At 34.1% G+C, this 16,397-nt stretch overlaps 1 protein-coding gene across 1 annotated transcript in view; it reads left to right on the top strand.

Annotated features, from left to right (window-relative positions):
- The first annotated feature begins 684 nt into the window (after positions 1-684).
- The window catches only part of LOC137398352 (fibrinogen-like protein 1), a 56,090-nt gene continuing 40,377 nt past the window's right edge, over positions 685-16,397 (top strand). Inside the window, exons 1-2 of the mRNA XM_068084458.1 lie at positions 685-760; positions 2,567-2,785. Of these exons, the coding sequence (XP_067940559.1) occupies positions 685-760; positions 2,567-2,785 (295 nt within the window). The remainder of the gene's footprint in view (positions 761-2,566; positions 2,786-16,397) is intronic.

The raw sequence follows: 16,397 nt of genomic DNA, 5'->3' as shown, positions 1-16,397 counted from the left end.
AGTTACATCTGGCCCCTTGAGGACAGCCATTACGCTGATGTGGCCTTCAGTGAAAATTAGTTTGGCACCCCTTCTATATCATAAAGCACCATGAGCATGTTAGTATTTAAAATGAATGTTTAATTGGAAATATTTTTTTAAAAATTCTATATTAAGACTATAGCCTGAATACATCAATGAGACTTGTAGTGTTCGCAGTTGGAGTTGGATGAAGCTATAACCAAAGCATATTCAATCAGTCTGAGAGACTCATTTTGAAGAGTAAACTAAGAAGAAAGGTTACTGCTAGCAACTGATGATATTGTCGACAGACTTCAATGCTAGCCATAAATGTAAAACAAGTTTTCAATATTCTATGTTTTCCGCAGACACAGGTGAGATACACTACTGATTGCGGCTTGAAATCTTGAAATTAAAAATATTGGAAATCTATTTTTTATTTTCGGTCAAATTACCACTGTGGTAACATCAAAGTAAATGTGGTAAGAAGACAGTTTTAATTACAAGAGATGAAGTGAGTCGCTGACACATAAACATTGATTTCTAGTTTTGACGGAACAGCAACTTAAGTGCAGAGTATCTACAGTTCATTTGGGCTGTTTCCAGCGAGCCAGCATGAAGCTTCATTTAACTTATCCTAACTTTATTCTACTGCTCATCACAATATTCAGTACTCCAGTGGCAATGGATGAGCTCTATGATATCATCAGAGATGTTTCTCAAGATCTGATCACCAACCACACTAGTTTTGAGACAGCAGGTAACTTTCACGATCTTAAAACATTAGTAACTTTCTTGTGTTCTAACGCCTATGCAAATATAACAATAGAAATCTAAATGTTTATTTGTCGTGTCACACCTGCACGCTGCCATTATCACCACTTCATTAGCTATGTTTCAATTCATTCAAATCTTTTAAGGGTTGTTGCCTCTCTGATCGTCGTTATTTTTGACTAATATTGAAATTCAGCAATCAGTTTTAAATGCATATTATCTACAGAGTCATTGTATAAAAGTTTAGACTAGCCCCAAGTAGCTTTTTCTAGTAGAATACTTGGATTAATCACAAATAAAACACAAATATTAACAAAGTAGAATATACTGAGGCATAAATTAAATGGCTCCCTTTATTTTATATAGCAAGTTTTTCTCTCTCATTTTGTGTGAACCTGTGTACTGCAAGCCCTACTTGCCTGTCAGCTGTGAGAATCAGTGCATCTGGAGAATGTAAGTTATTTTCTTCAATCCTGCATGCGCTTCCTACTGGAACAAAAACTGGGCTGACATACATCAAAAAGAGAAAATCTGATGCGGGAAAAACCACAACAGAGGTACATATGGACATGTACTGACACCAGTTTCTATATACCCTGTGTTTGAGTATAGGGTGAAACTTTTTTAATTGAAATTTAATACCTATTGATATTTAACAGAATCCCTGAACAATAAATATTATTTCTAATTGTTAACAACTTGACGCTCAAGATGTGAGGACTAATCGTAAACAAATTTTAGAAGCTTTTAGATGTTTTTGTCAAAACCTCAGCTTATTCTAAGCATTGATTTAAAAACAACCTTATATGTTAGTTTTGGTCATAAACCGGAGGTCGATAAACAGAAATTGCATGCTGGGAAGCTTCATACAAACATACATACCTACGTACATACATAAGTACATAGAGTACATACATACATAGAGTACATACGTACATATGTATTCTAGATTTTGTACTTTAGGTACATACATTAATCCTGATCTGTAATTACTACATAATCCCAAATGACTAGTTCAAGTTGCTTCACACGTTGTTGTAAACCTCTGTTCATACAAAATCTCTGAAGCAGATTTACTATAAACTAATGCAAATAAATCTTACTTCTAATGTAGTAGAGCATGTGCTGTAATATGTCGTATAAAACACTAGGTTTAAATAAACACACTAACTAAAAGGGTGTGAGGCAGCTGTCTACTTGACATGCAAATAAAAATAGGTCCACAAAACAAAGATAGGTTTACAGTTCAAAGCCATCTTCACTCATTATTTATTGTCTTTTGAGGTTATATATGCTCATTCAATTACTGGAAATATTTTTTACTTCAAAAAATTAGGCACTGAGTAATACAACGCAGTGCTGCTAATAGTAAATAAACAATAAATCAAATGTGTTTGAATTTTGGTCTTTTTGCTTGAAATGTATTCTTGAATTGCATATCTGCTAACACATACAAATTTTATAGATGCAAGGTTTCTGTGGTACAGAAAAGACTTCTACATGTAACACAGCTCCATCGCCAAGAGTCTATCAAGGTTAGTATGCAAAATGAAATAAAAGCAGATAAAGAGTTCTTAACAAATGGTTTACTACAAACAAATGAACATTGTCTACTCTGGTTAGATCACATTGTTTACATGTATATTGTTTTAAAGCTTCTGTATTGTACCAGCCCACTAAGCCATACATGTTATATGGTCTATTAAGAAGAAATATGAATTGAGTATATAACTTGAATTGGGACTACAGGTTACCCTCATTTGCATAAATGTGTTACCTGTTTGTACTTCAGACTGCCAAGATGCTTTTGATAACGGAGAAAGAAACAGTGGAGCTGTGTATACCCTGTATACTGACCCTGAGTCTGCACCTGTGTTAGCTGTCTGCCAGTTTGATGATCAATCTGGTTGGACTTTAATACAGAGAAGATTAGATGGTACCATTGATTTCAACAAAGGATGGGATGAATATGCTCATGGCTTTGGCAATATACAAGGAGAGTACTGGATAGGTAATCAGGACATATATTCAGTGGCAATTTACATTCATTGCTTTCATTTGTATTTTTATGTTAAGTTATCTGTATGTATTTTTGAATAAAATTTATATATGTTTATAGGCCTGGAAAATATTCACCACTTGACAAAGAAAAACCAGAAATTGAGTATATTTCTTGAAGACCATGAAGGTCAGTCAAGAACAGCCAACTATTCTTTATTCCAGATAGACAACAAAGAGAGCAACTACCAACTTTTGGTGAGTTTTTTTTAGATCCGACTGTATTCACATATTCTGATATATTGTGTAAGTTCTGTTATTAATGAATATCATATAACTATGACATAATCATGTACAAATAATCAATTAAGAAAGCAACTGAAGGTTAGTAATCCTATTGCCTAACCACGAGTCTACAAAGGCATTTACGATTCATAGCTCTTATATGTACTGTATAATGTAATCTCCCTGCTTTGCAATTACTCATGCTAAATTATGTATTAATTTAAACCTTAATAACTATATGAAATGCGATGCTCTTTTGTGTTTTAGTGAGTTTCTATTTCCGATTTTTTTGTAAGGTTCCGTCATAAATCATGGTCAAGGCTTTTCATGCGGACAACTGTATTATCTCGAGTAGGAATTAGAGCCTCTACATTCTCTCTGTGTTTTATCAAACAAAGACAATCCGATGTCTCATTTTTACATTTGAATTAGTATCGGCAGGTACCAGTATCGTCATATTCAAAGTTTTGATGGATAGCTCTTGCTGCACTCTGAAAGCAAGTATGAAAAGCCTGCAAAACAAAGAAAAGATGGTAATGCACGAAAGAAGGCTAAACAGCAAAAGGTTTCTATAGCAACACAAGAGAAAATTGCTTATGCAAACGGTAAAAACGCCTTTAAATTGTCTGTCCAACTGACAGGCAGAAATTGTTGACTGATTTTAATCAATTTTACATTACAAAGAATCCACAAGACGCTTATTTATTTTTGCTAATAACAGTGTGTAAAGTAGAGAGAAGAAGTTCATGTAATAAGTCACCGGACCCGAAGTAAGGAAGCTAGATTTGTTTTGTAATCGATACACTTGACAGAACAAAAGCTACAGACTCATTCACTATATTCATTGGCTTTTTTAAACTAGATAAAAGTAAGCTAATGTGCGACTGTTTAATTACCGTCTGATTAAATGTTGTAGTAGTTGAGTAAAGTTGTTTAAAAATTCTAGCAAACATCCTAAACCCTTTAATATAATTCATCTTTACTGCTCAAAGTTCTTTAATAACACAGAATATCTTAAACAGATGCAACCAAACAATTTGCCCAATGAAAACTAGGCCTATACGTCAAATGAAAGCTGCGAATATGTAAAGCAAGCTCATGGCGTTTTATAGAGAACCATGGAATGGCAGTTACATCGAGAGTGCTATTGGTCAACCATTTAAGCTTGCTCATTGAACTCATCCAACTTGCATTACCACCAGTGCATTGCCAATCAGGAAAGCAAAACACCAAGATTTGCAAGTTCTTTAACGATTGTGCAAATTAGAGAATCAACAACTTTTTGACAATCTCACAACCAGTGATATTGAGACAGCAAATAATGATGCAATTTTGACATTGTAGTTAAACATTAAACTGCTCTTAAAGAATAGAGAAAACATAATATTATTATGCTTTATCATTCATCTTGAGGTGTTGACCGATGTTCTAAAAAAAGAATCAAGGAGATTGACCAACCAGAAGCTGAGATATTGCCAGCCAAACACAGGTCTACCAAAAAACATAAGTGACATTGGTAATCATCAATATACGACGTATGAAATCGACTTGTGTGCCATTGGTCAATTAAGCCAACTAATGCGCTCTCCTATAACAATCACGGCGTTTTAATTGGTTTAATCCCTGTGAGTATAGAACAATCAAATTGGGCCTTACAATCATCACTCCTAGAGTTCCGAACCAGTCCCTCTGACGTGTAGATTAGTTTTAGCATAAAATAATTACACGCATCTATTATTTCGCAACATTTCGCTATCTTGCTAGTTCAGCTCAGTTTTGTTGTTCTCCTACTTAGCTTCCCTAGTCAGACTCATCTTTAGCATTGTTCAGATTTTTTTAACTATAGCTAATAAATGGAATCAATTAAATCAATCATCAATCTTGGTTATCATTTGGAATTTTCTACAAATTATATTAGTTACATCATTTATTCTGTACACAGCTATATTATTATTTAGTATAATATGCATTATGAATATTATATAGATCATAAAAATAATCATAGATAAGATAATAGATCAATAGAAAAATCAAAGGAAAAGTTATCGTTTTCTTTTCTTATAGCAAGAGCAGCACGGTCAAGTTAGTCTTTTTAAGATTATGGCTGTAGTGAACTTTCAGTCTGTTAATAGTGACGATAATCATGAAAATCAACTCAATGCTGCAGTAGATACACAGTAGAAGAATACTGCAGTAGATACAGAGTAGACAAATGACGAAGGAACAAAAAGTCCCATTCTCATTTCTTATTCTAAACAAACTGCAACGCGCGGATGTCGCATGTAGACTATACACGCGCCGCTCGTTGAACAGATGATCTTCGGAGCATATCCGTGGAGATCGAGTTAAAATTTGAAGCACAATAGTCAAAATCTGCTCTTCTGCTTTGATAAATCATAGCGAGGGGTTGTGGCCAAATTCCTTTACCGCACAATGTTTGGTTGATTTTTCTGAGAACCCAGAGCTAGTATGTAAATTATTTTCTGTCGCGAGAATCGTTTCACATCTCGTAGCCAAAACAATCATTATACGTAACGGCGGTAAGGGTGCGCAACTCCGGCACATGAACATTAAGTCAATTTTATACGTCACAGTTTTCGGGATTTTCGAAGGGTTTTCCTCTGATTCTCTATTAGATAGACCTGTGTTTGGCTGGCTATATCTCAGCATCTAGTGGGTCAATCTCCTTGATTGTTTTTTTAGAACATCAGTCAACACCTCAAGATAACTAATAAAGCATAATAATATTATGCTTTCTCTATTTTTTAATTACTGGTTATGGTACTGTACTTCATAGACCTATTTACTATACTAGACTGTGTTGTACATAAACAGCCACATTTTTCGCGACGTAACGTCAATGCTTTGTTCGCTTGCAGCTGGTCAGGCAAGTGAGTCATCATTGTTTACATTGAATGAATGGTGGAGACAGCTTTGTTGCTACATGTAATTTGACATAACTACAAAAGTACAAAGGATATTTGTTTAAAATTTGAGATGCAAAGTTTATACACTATGCATTTTTTACTTTGCAAATTTGTAAACGTAATATTGAATTTTTCGTATGTAAAGTGCGAGTAGAAATGTATATTGATCTATTTAAAAAATATTGCAAAGTTATTAATGTTGCCCTATGCTATGGGCTAACATTGATATTTATATAACATATATAACATATTGATTTCAATTGCATACACACTGGTAAATGGTACACTGATTGGAGTCTGCCTTGAACATAAATGTTGGGTCTTAGGTGTTATGCAAACAGCATCAGAAATATCGTAGAAAACAAGCGACACATCGTACACTTTTCTAGACATACTGTGAAAGGCTAAGATCTAAGATTACTTTTGTTAGCTGCTACCTTTGTAGCCTCATGGTGAGTTCTAATTATGACATATCTGGATGTGATAGTTTTAACCAACGCTGCTGTGCTGTGACTTGAGCATGGAAATTCCTGATGCAAATTGTTTTGTAAAAACAATAAAAGAGTCTTAGTGACTACCAGCTTGCGTCTCTCTGCAATGATTCCTTGTAAGTCGACACACTGCCGTATGATTTGTTCTGAGCCTACATATATTTTTGAGATGACAGGATGAGGTGTAAACAGACCACCTCTATCTGTTACACTGATTAGTGTCGCATCATCCCTGGTGTGTATACCTGGACATGAGGCTATAAAGCTGGTATGTCTGCTATATCTGGTATATACTTGTATATCTGTTCTAGACACTAACAATAGGTGAAAGTAGTTAATACCAGAATACATGTACATACCTAAATCACGTACCACAATATGGGCAGTCATGCAATTTAACACATGAATCAAGGCTGCAATGTGTGCCAGAACCCTTGTTTTGTAAGGAATTTAGAGGAATTGGTTGTGTTTACCTACCGATGTACTCAACCAAGTCCGAGACAGCATTTGACAGATCGATTTCTAGCCGTTCGCGTGATTCCAAATAATCATGGAAGTCATCGTCACTTTCTACATGATTTTTTCTTCATTTAGATGAGAGAAGTAGGGAGCAGGAGCCATTTGAGCTATCACAATCAAGAGAGTTAGCACTCATGCTAAGTGTGATGTCTGTTTTCACTAGTCGAGCTTTCAGCGCAGATTTGAAGCTACGGACATCTGGATTATTGTTGAAACCTCCCTTGGTACGAATCTTTGAGGACAGTGTTTCTATATGCTCCTGTCCAAGCTAGTACAGAAGTAAATACTTGGCCTCGCAAAATGTTTGAAAAACTTAATTCCCTATTCCAAGGTACGCGGTACACTTATGTAGAGAAAGAAAATGATCTCTTCAGATTGCTTAGCGGCTGTTGGCTGTTCACAGCAAAGTGTATAGGTTCCAGGACGGGCTCATCTCGGTCTGGTGGAGATTATTTAGACAGTGTTGGTCGGCATAACAGTCGTCTATGTTTTGGTTGAGTCGGTTGTAAATATTTTGACAGATAATCCAAAACCTTTGGTACAACAGTAGGCTTTAGTATGGTGCCATCATCATGCCAGGAGGTCTGCAAGAGATCACTACCGAGCGCATAGTATTTGGAAGGCATCCAGTCCTTACATTTCACGGTGTCTATCCACTTGTTGCATATACGTCTAGGTGTTTTTCTTCCGATGGAAAAGTGTGGAAACTGAGTCAACTGTCTTTTTCTGGAGTATTAGAACAACCAAATGCACAACAAAAAATTTTACTCTTCTTGTCCTGCAAAATAATCAGTAAATGATTGCATTCTTATGAGACCATCATAAAGTAAAAATCCTTTTGTTGGGTTTAGCTACACTTCTAAATATAGCACAGTCATCACCATACTTATTTACTAGTCTATGTCCATCTGCCTCTGTGATGAAATACTTCATGAACTGGGCAACACTTTGTCTACTTTGCAGTTGGCACTCTTTGTGCGAAGCAACTTTTCAAATATTAGCGCTTGCAATGAACTTTAAGAAAACATTTTTAAAAAAACTATTATTTGTACGCATATCTCGGAAAAATCTGCAAGATTTCTTGCTCTTCATATCTAGGTACCTCTCACAACCACACTTTAAAACAATTGGAGCAAAATTTACCTTCGAATCATTTTCAGTGCTGGTAGTTGCTCCACTCTCCATGGCTTCCTACTTAAACTATGGCCTGGACTAGGCAAAGTGAACAAAGCAACAGAGTGAACATAAACCTATTTTCTGATGCTTTTTGCATAACACCTAAGACCCAACATTTATATTCATGGCAGACTGCAATTAGTGTACCATTTACCAGTGTATATGCATTTGAAATCTGTTTTTACACCTACCTATCTGACATGTTAGCCAATAGCATAGGGCAACATTGATAATTTTGCAATGTTCTTTGAATAGATCAATATACATTTTTACTCGCACTTTACACATGAAATATTTAACTTTATGCTCAAAGGTTTGCAAGGTAGGAAATGCATAGTCTATAAGCTTCGCATCTAAAATTTTAAACCAATATATATTGTACTTTAGTTTTTATGTCAAATTATAATTATGTAGCAAAAAAGCTGTTTCTGTCATTCTTTCCATGTAAACAATAATGACTCGCTTTCCTGACCAGCTGCTAGTGAACAAAGTAGTGATGTTACATCGCGATGAATGTGGCTAATTAAGTAGGACACAATGCTGGGCCGTGATGCATTGGATTGCTCAGTCTAGTATTATAGTTAATAGGTCTATGATGTACTTATATTATAGTTTAATATAGTTTGAAGTGGGAAAAATTTAATATTTTATTGAGCAAAACCTCTGTAATGCATTCAAACAAAGAAATACATATAGGTAATATTTGTTGCCAACATGAATGTTCATTTTTGAACACTGAATACCAAAAACCAATATCCAGAGTTGAAAATGTTCTTTTATAAGTAACAAACTATTTATTTGTCAATAAACTTACTTTTCATAAACTGCATCCATTGTAACATAAACAGTTGATTTGTCATATACTGTATTTTAATTGCGTGATCCAGTCTCAAAACTTGAAAGATAATTATCTCAAAGCTGCAAAAGTGTGACATCATTAGTTTTTCCATTGGGGTCTCATATATATATAAGTCTTTATTGTGACTGTACATATTTGGTCTAGATCCGATATCATTGTTAACATTTCAATACGATCAATGTACAAATTGAGCGTCCCCTTAAATGTCAGCCATTTTAATAAAAAATGCCAAATTGGCTGAGTGATATGTATACAATTTTTTTAATTTCTAATTCTTTAAAGATAAATTTTGTTATATAATTTATATTGCCATCACTTTAACAAAAAACTAGCAATAAAAAATTCAATTTATCCATATCATGTTTATTGATAAAGCTATGTGAAGGTACAACTGCCACGGACCTGCAACGATCCTGTACAAAGCTCGTTACTCTTACAAAACTTTTCCTTCATCACCACATTCATGATCAAAATATGTAAATAATTCTGAATCTGAAAAGGCTATAATGTCATCAACAGTGGCTATATTATGGCTTCTGCATGCACCTTCTGTGTAAAAGCCATTTTGGCTTTTACACAGGAGATGCTTGCAGAAGCAATAATAACACTAAACAGTTCAAACGCTGGAAAGTAAAAAGTGTGCGTTTTTCAGTAGAAAATTTGCAAATAAATATTTAAAATTGTTGCTACATGCTCATGGTAGAGAGAAGTCTTCGGACCACATTGTTAATATGGTAAAAGTACTATAAAAAGTTGGTTATTTTGTCAACGAATAATAAAAGTAAGTTACTACGCAATTGCTGGGAAGTCCACATAAAAACGCATTTTACAGTCAACCATAGACTTCGCATAAATGCGTATACGACAATGAAATGGTTAACTTGTTTTATAGTAAGATGGTTGAGCACCGCAGATAAATAGGCCGTCTAAATTTCAACTGAATCTTTCCACTTGTAGGGACTCTTGATCTTAAGTGTTCATACTGCGGTTCAACACAAGCACATATAGATTTCATTTTGAGATTGTCTTTCTATAAATCCTTTCTAACGGACTTTTCAACTGAAATGCAGACTTTGCAACAGTTCTTTTATAGATACAGCTATGCAGAGAAAATATGCATGTACCAGTAGGTTAAGTTAACAACGCTTACAACTCCACATGCTTATAGACACATCCTTCTTTTGGATGGCTATTCTATTTGTATATTCCACATTAATGATGCAACACTACATATATGTAATGTTGATATAATTTCTAGCAGACTGTAAATGGGTATTTTTATTATTTACATTCATTACTTATTGTAAACCAATACTATTTAAATGTACATTAATGCAATTATCATTTTCGCAAAGATTTCTAATGACAAAGCTACATGTATGTATTTGTTAACATCCTTTTGTCTTATAGTCAAGAGTAGGTAGAATTTTCACTTTATGCCATCAGAATGCTCATTGGGTATGTTTTGTTAAATAAGCCTACATGTCTTGTTTATAGGTAAGTGGCTACAGTGGAGACGCCGAAGACTCTCTCTCTCTTATCATCATGAACTTGGATTCTCTACCTTTGACTATGACAATGATGGTAGCCCAGGAAGCTGTGCTCTTACTTACCAAGGTGATCATAACAAAATCATACAGCTAGCTGTTTGACGAAAAAGTGCCATGAATTTATTCCTAATAAACTGCAACTAAGAAGACTTTTGGAGATTTCAATATCTTTAACTTTGACAACATAATTCACGTCAAACTATGGCAATAATAAATTCATTTGAGAAAGTATGAAACATTTGTTCCTTAAGTAGATTAGTGTGAGACTTTAGCGGATTACATTTCCTCTACATAACAACTCATATTTTTTTCATAAACACACATTGTGATTGAATGGAATGTCTTTTGCAGATTTACTATACTCTATTTTTTAACATGTGTACTAAATGGATAAATTAGTTACATTTAACTACGTATTCGATAAAACTAATTGGCAGAAAATACAGGTATTTTAAAAGTTCCTAAATTGACCACCGAATACATAGATTTTATTATGTTTTTCTTTACGACGTGGGTAGACTTTACTTGTACCTGGATTTTTATGAGAATACAATTATGTATGCAATCCAAAAATAATTTCATGGTCAAGTATTTGGTACTTAAATTAATGGTTATTTGCTAGAGTAGACTTGAAACTTATTGGTTAGTTATTAACAGGAAATATCGTAGCTTGGCAAATGGTTATTAATACTTTATATAATTCATTTGGCTATCAGCTCAGTTTTTTAGGGGGTAAAAAAGCGTTATATTCGAAATTATCAAAGCCAACTAGGCCAAATCTTTATTCTGGTTTTAAGCTAAAATGGTCAGGCACATATTCCCTAGCCCGTATTCCCTAGCCCAGATTCCCTAGCCCGACTGAGCCGCCCCAACATTTTAGGAATTTTTATCTCGAACTCTTGGTTGACTTGAACAAGTTTGTTTGGTCTGCTCCCACGCAATAATATACTGCTTTAGAAAACTCGACCTCAACATCATTAACTCAAACCTTTATTTGCCCAAAGGCTATGGGAGCGGTTTTTATCGCTGAAGAATATCACTTTATTCCAATTCATAGAGATAAACATCACATTTTAGTATTTTCTTGGGGTCATTTTTATCATTATCGGCTAAATATTCTTATTAACGACTTTTATAAAGGTTTGCCAAAGGTCTAGTTTCACCAAACATCCGCTTGGAAATTGGCAATTGCCAATTGAAATCAAGAAAACCATTAGATGAACTTAAAATAAAATCGGCAAAATTGATCTTTGTTGACACGCTCAAAAGAAAATGATGTCTTTTTTCTGAGCGTTTTAACTGCAGTCAATTTTAGACTTTATTAATTTAAAAACGTCCTTGCAGTCACATCACCTAAAACAAACTTCAAATAGCAAAAAAATGTTTTTATTTTCAGATAAAAATTTTCAAAAGTACATGATAGGCCATATGTAAAAGAAACCTGTTGGGGGTACTTACACGGCCCCCTTCCAACTCCCAGTTCATAACTAGTCACCTAACAAGTGTCGCCCCAACCTGCAACCAGGGAATACTGGTCTGAAAATAGTCGGCTGACAAGTAGAACTTGGTATCTGGTATTAGTTTCTTCTTTTAGGTTCTTGCTGATTGTTGCCTTTTGATTACCACTAAAGAGTTCAACAGTGGGGTATGGTGAATGCGCTTAGCAAGATTTACCATTTGTAACTAAAACATTTCACCAGCTTTAGCCTTTTCTTAGATCACATGCATATTTTAGGTGGCTGGTGGTATGGCAACTGCATGAGGGCTAATTTAAATGGAGTCTGGCATAAGGCCGAGGATGCTCAACCTTCGAAATATGGAGTGGCTTGGTTTGCTTGGAAATCTCCGTATTCATTTAAAACTGTGTACATGAGGATTGGTAACTGATGCTACCGCAAAGCATGCAGTTAAATAAGATGATATTAATATTGTTTTATCCGGTATCCTTTTTTTCCTCAGGTTTCTTGTGTACTTCGAAGCTGCTTTCTTGCAATTTCTATAGTTTTTGGATGATTCCTTGATTTTGTTTGGCACAAAAATGAATACTAAAGCATTTGTTCTTCTTTTTGTGGAAAGGTGGTTCATCAAATAAATTTTGTCTTTTAATGTGTAGCAACCTTTGTCAAAAGATTTAATACTAGAAAAGGATTTCACAAACAAGCAGATTGGAAAAATCTCAAAAGATTGACACAAATAAAGTAAAAATCACAACACTTTATCATTTTAAGAACTTAAGAGTGGTGATGCAGCAAACGGCTATAATTTCACCTTTCATTTGAAACGACATCATTATTGTTATTTGAAGGCATTACTGCATTTTCTTAAAAGCAAAGTTTCATATGTATTTCAGTCAATTATGCATAAAAAAGCTTGTATTTGTGTATTTTGCTCATCCCAGCTCTACAATAGACCTGCCCAACATGAGCCAATAAGGCTGGCCTTTCAATGTGGCTTGCCTCTCCATGCTGGCTGGTCCCTCCATGCTGGCTGGTCTCTCCATGCTGGCTGGCCTTTTCATGGTAGCCAAACCTACCGGCATTATAAGCACAACAAAGCATAATAAAAGCCTTATGCAGTCTACGTGATTTTATTGCTCAACATTTGACTGCACAATATGTTGATATATAAATAGATTGTATGGATTTACGTACAAATAGAGTTATTTATTGTATGCAAGTGAAAAATTACATCTCTTTGCATAGTTTTCTGTCACATATAATACAGTCCTACATCGACTGACAAGCATCATGCATTTGAGGACTCAGCTCGTAGTCAGTTTACTTGCATGTTGGTGCAATTTATTTATATATAGAACCAATAAATACCTGTTAATTGGTTTTTATACTCTTTGAAAAACAAACAAGAACACTAAAAACAAAATATTGTAACAGAAGAAACATGTTAGTATATGTTCTAACTTACCACATCCTTTCAAAAAGCAACGAGCAAAAAATAATTCACTGAAATGTGGTTAATTAAAATGTTAAATTGAATACCTGCAATAACAGCTAGTTTTAGGGAATACCAGAAGTTTTAGGGAAATGATTGATTTTGACTTTCCACTATGCAGGGCTATCTATTTCTATAATTGTTAAGTGTTTTTCAATTAATTTCTTCTTGTTGATTATAATAGCAGAGTTAAAAATAAAATCTGGAATAAAAACACTCCAGCTAAAGTCTATGCTAATAATCTATCACCTATTGAATAGTATTGATCCGCCAATGTCTAACAACAAATTATATAATGCATCTAAAAAAACAAGCCAAAAAATATAATAGTTGGTGTGTTAATGGGTTCTTTTATCTTAGGTTGATGTCACAAAATTAGGCTGTAATAGAACTACATGTATCTCTTAACCTTAAATGAACAAAAAATCGCCAGCGCTGACCCGGCCTTACCCGATCTTGGCCCTCATTGCCGACCCTGAGTCTGGCTTGACCGTGCATTATTTGGTCTTTTTCTAGCTTTGCTGTGAACTGTGTAATTTACTTTTGAAAATTCTATAAATTTGGTATACTATAACCTTGCCTAGCCCAAACTGAAATTTATTTTTATTAACAATAATTTAAACTTTGTACACAAACTTTTATTTGCATTTGTACTACTAAAAAAGCTTTGACTATGTATAATTGTCTGAATGATATATAGTGTATAATGTATGAAATGCTTGAAAGCCTTCCTTTTGGGAGAGTCCAACGCCACAGCGTAGTGAAAGCTAGTAGCATCTTCATCATCGGAGATACCATAAATTTTCTCTGTATATTCAGAGTCTTCAGAGTTTACATCACTACTATCATTTGAATTATTATCATCTTGATCAAACAAATTATCACCGACGATTTGGGGATCAAATAAATCTTCCTTTTCTCGTTTTGAGCGTTGAGCCAAATATTAACTGGTTTTCCAACTAAAATCTTTTCAAAAAGGAGTCGCGAATTCTTGAGGTTTTAGCACAAAGCAACGCCTTTCAGATAATTGTTTTATATTCTAATTCATTGACTAATGTCAATTGTTGACAATATTTAAGTCTTACTAGTGTTTATATATTTTTTGGTAATTGCTACTAAGCAACAGCTCTATAAACAACTACCGAAAGCAACATAAAAGTCGTTCCCCCATGGAACCAACCAACGAGATTTTTGTCGTTTTTCCAGACAAATGGTTAACAGCTTTTACAGCACTTGAAGGGTGAGCCAACTTCTAAAACGTTCAACTACCATAACTCCTGGGTAGTCTGCTGTAAACCTAACACTTTTTCGCCAAATATGCAACTGAGAAATTAGAGAAAATGAGCACAGAAGTCAGTAAGTAGAACAAACGAAAACCTGCTTACAATCTGTTATATAATTCCAAAAATTATTTCAGGTTATACGAGTCATGAGCTCAAAACCTTTACTATGGAATCTTATTTTTCAGTATCCAGCTATGGCTTCAGACAAACTAATGGAAATACAGACAGACGAACACAGCTCTAATTATACTAATAATTGAACATGTAAATAGTCATATCCCTTTGCACACTAAATATTTTTAATAATGATATAAAATAGTTGTCATTATCACATGTTAGGAGTATCAAGGCTGAATAGAACTTGAGTTAAAAGAAGATGCACTAAAAATACTAGTACTGGCATCAGCCATGCAGTGAGGGTTATGCAGGCAACTTGGGTTTGTTGAAAACAAGCTTAACCTTTTGGCATTTACATTTGGATAAATAAATCTACATTTAGGTATTTCTAAACATTTAAAATCACCTATATAATCTTCAAATGCTCATTTTTGGCAATTATTTTTAATAAAGTTTGAGTTATTTTATGATTTCAGCCATACCAAATTTAAACCTATTTCTTAACGATTCGCTAGCCAGTTATAGTGAATTAGCCAAGGCAAACATCAAACAACCCTAATATATACAAATATGATAGATTTATCTGCTAGCATCAGCTGCAGTAAAACCATACATGTGATTTGCTTAGCCGTTTGATCAGAGATAAACTATGAATGATAACCAAGTGGTTGTTGTTTGCAAAGCATAAATCAATGCTATAGTAGTCTTGAACATGTTTTTAAGTGAGCTCATAATTCTTTTGCTTTTTTTAAACTTTCTCAAAATTTAAAAAATATTCAATTCAGGCATATTTTTAAGCATCAATTTTGGCACATTTTTTATCAAAAGGACCAATACAAAAAGTCAGCATGAAAGTTGACACTTGTCAGTGGTCCTTGTTAAAAACTCAATTTCTAATACTATCAAACTTAAAATTCAGATAACTGAAGACTGAAAGAAAAACTGTACTGCGTTGTTTGCGAGTTTTCAGTTCATTCTGAGAATGTTTTTTGGCATCACCAGTATTTGAACCAACACACAGTTTACACTCAAAGTAAAATTCGTATAACTATTCATAGAACCATCAAACTATTTATAGTGGTTGCACCAGTTAGAAAAAGTTTTTTAAAGACTGACTGAAAGCGATGGCAAAAAGTGCAAAGAAAAAAAATAATATAAATTTAAATGAAGACAAAATAGAATTAACACTTAGTTTAAGTGTTAATTTTAAAGCACTCCCTTGAAATTTACACTTATTCTAGGTACGTGGTTAGTAAGTAAAATTCATTTAGGTTAATTTTAACCTTGTGTTATGTTACATGGCATCCAAAAAGTGTAGCGTTCCAAATGTGTTGTTGTGAACCCTCTTTTATACCCATGTTATCCAGTCTGTTTGTCTCGAAGGTAAGAACTCTATGCAGTATTGTACATAATTATGTTACACTTTATTGCAGATAATATCCAATAGATATTTGTTACTTTGTGAGCAT

The sequence above is a fragment of the Watersipora subatra genome, chromosome 6 (assembly GCF_963576615.1).
Source record: "Watersipora subatra chromosome 6, tzWatSuba1.1, whole genome shotgun sequence".
Lineage (NCBI taxonomy): Eukaryota > Metazoa > Bryozoa > Gymnolaemata > Cheilostomatida > Watersiporidae > Watersipora > Watersipora subatra.
The sequence above is the reverse complement of the archived record's forward strand: the minus strand, read 5'-3'. Positions and strand labels throughout refer to the sequence as shown.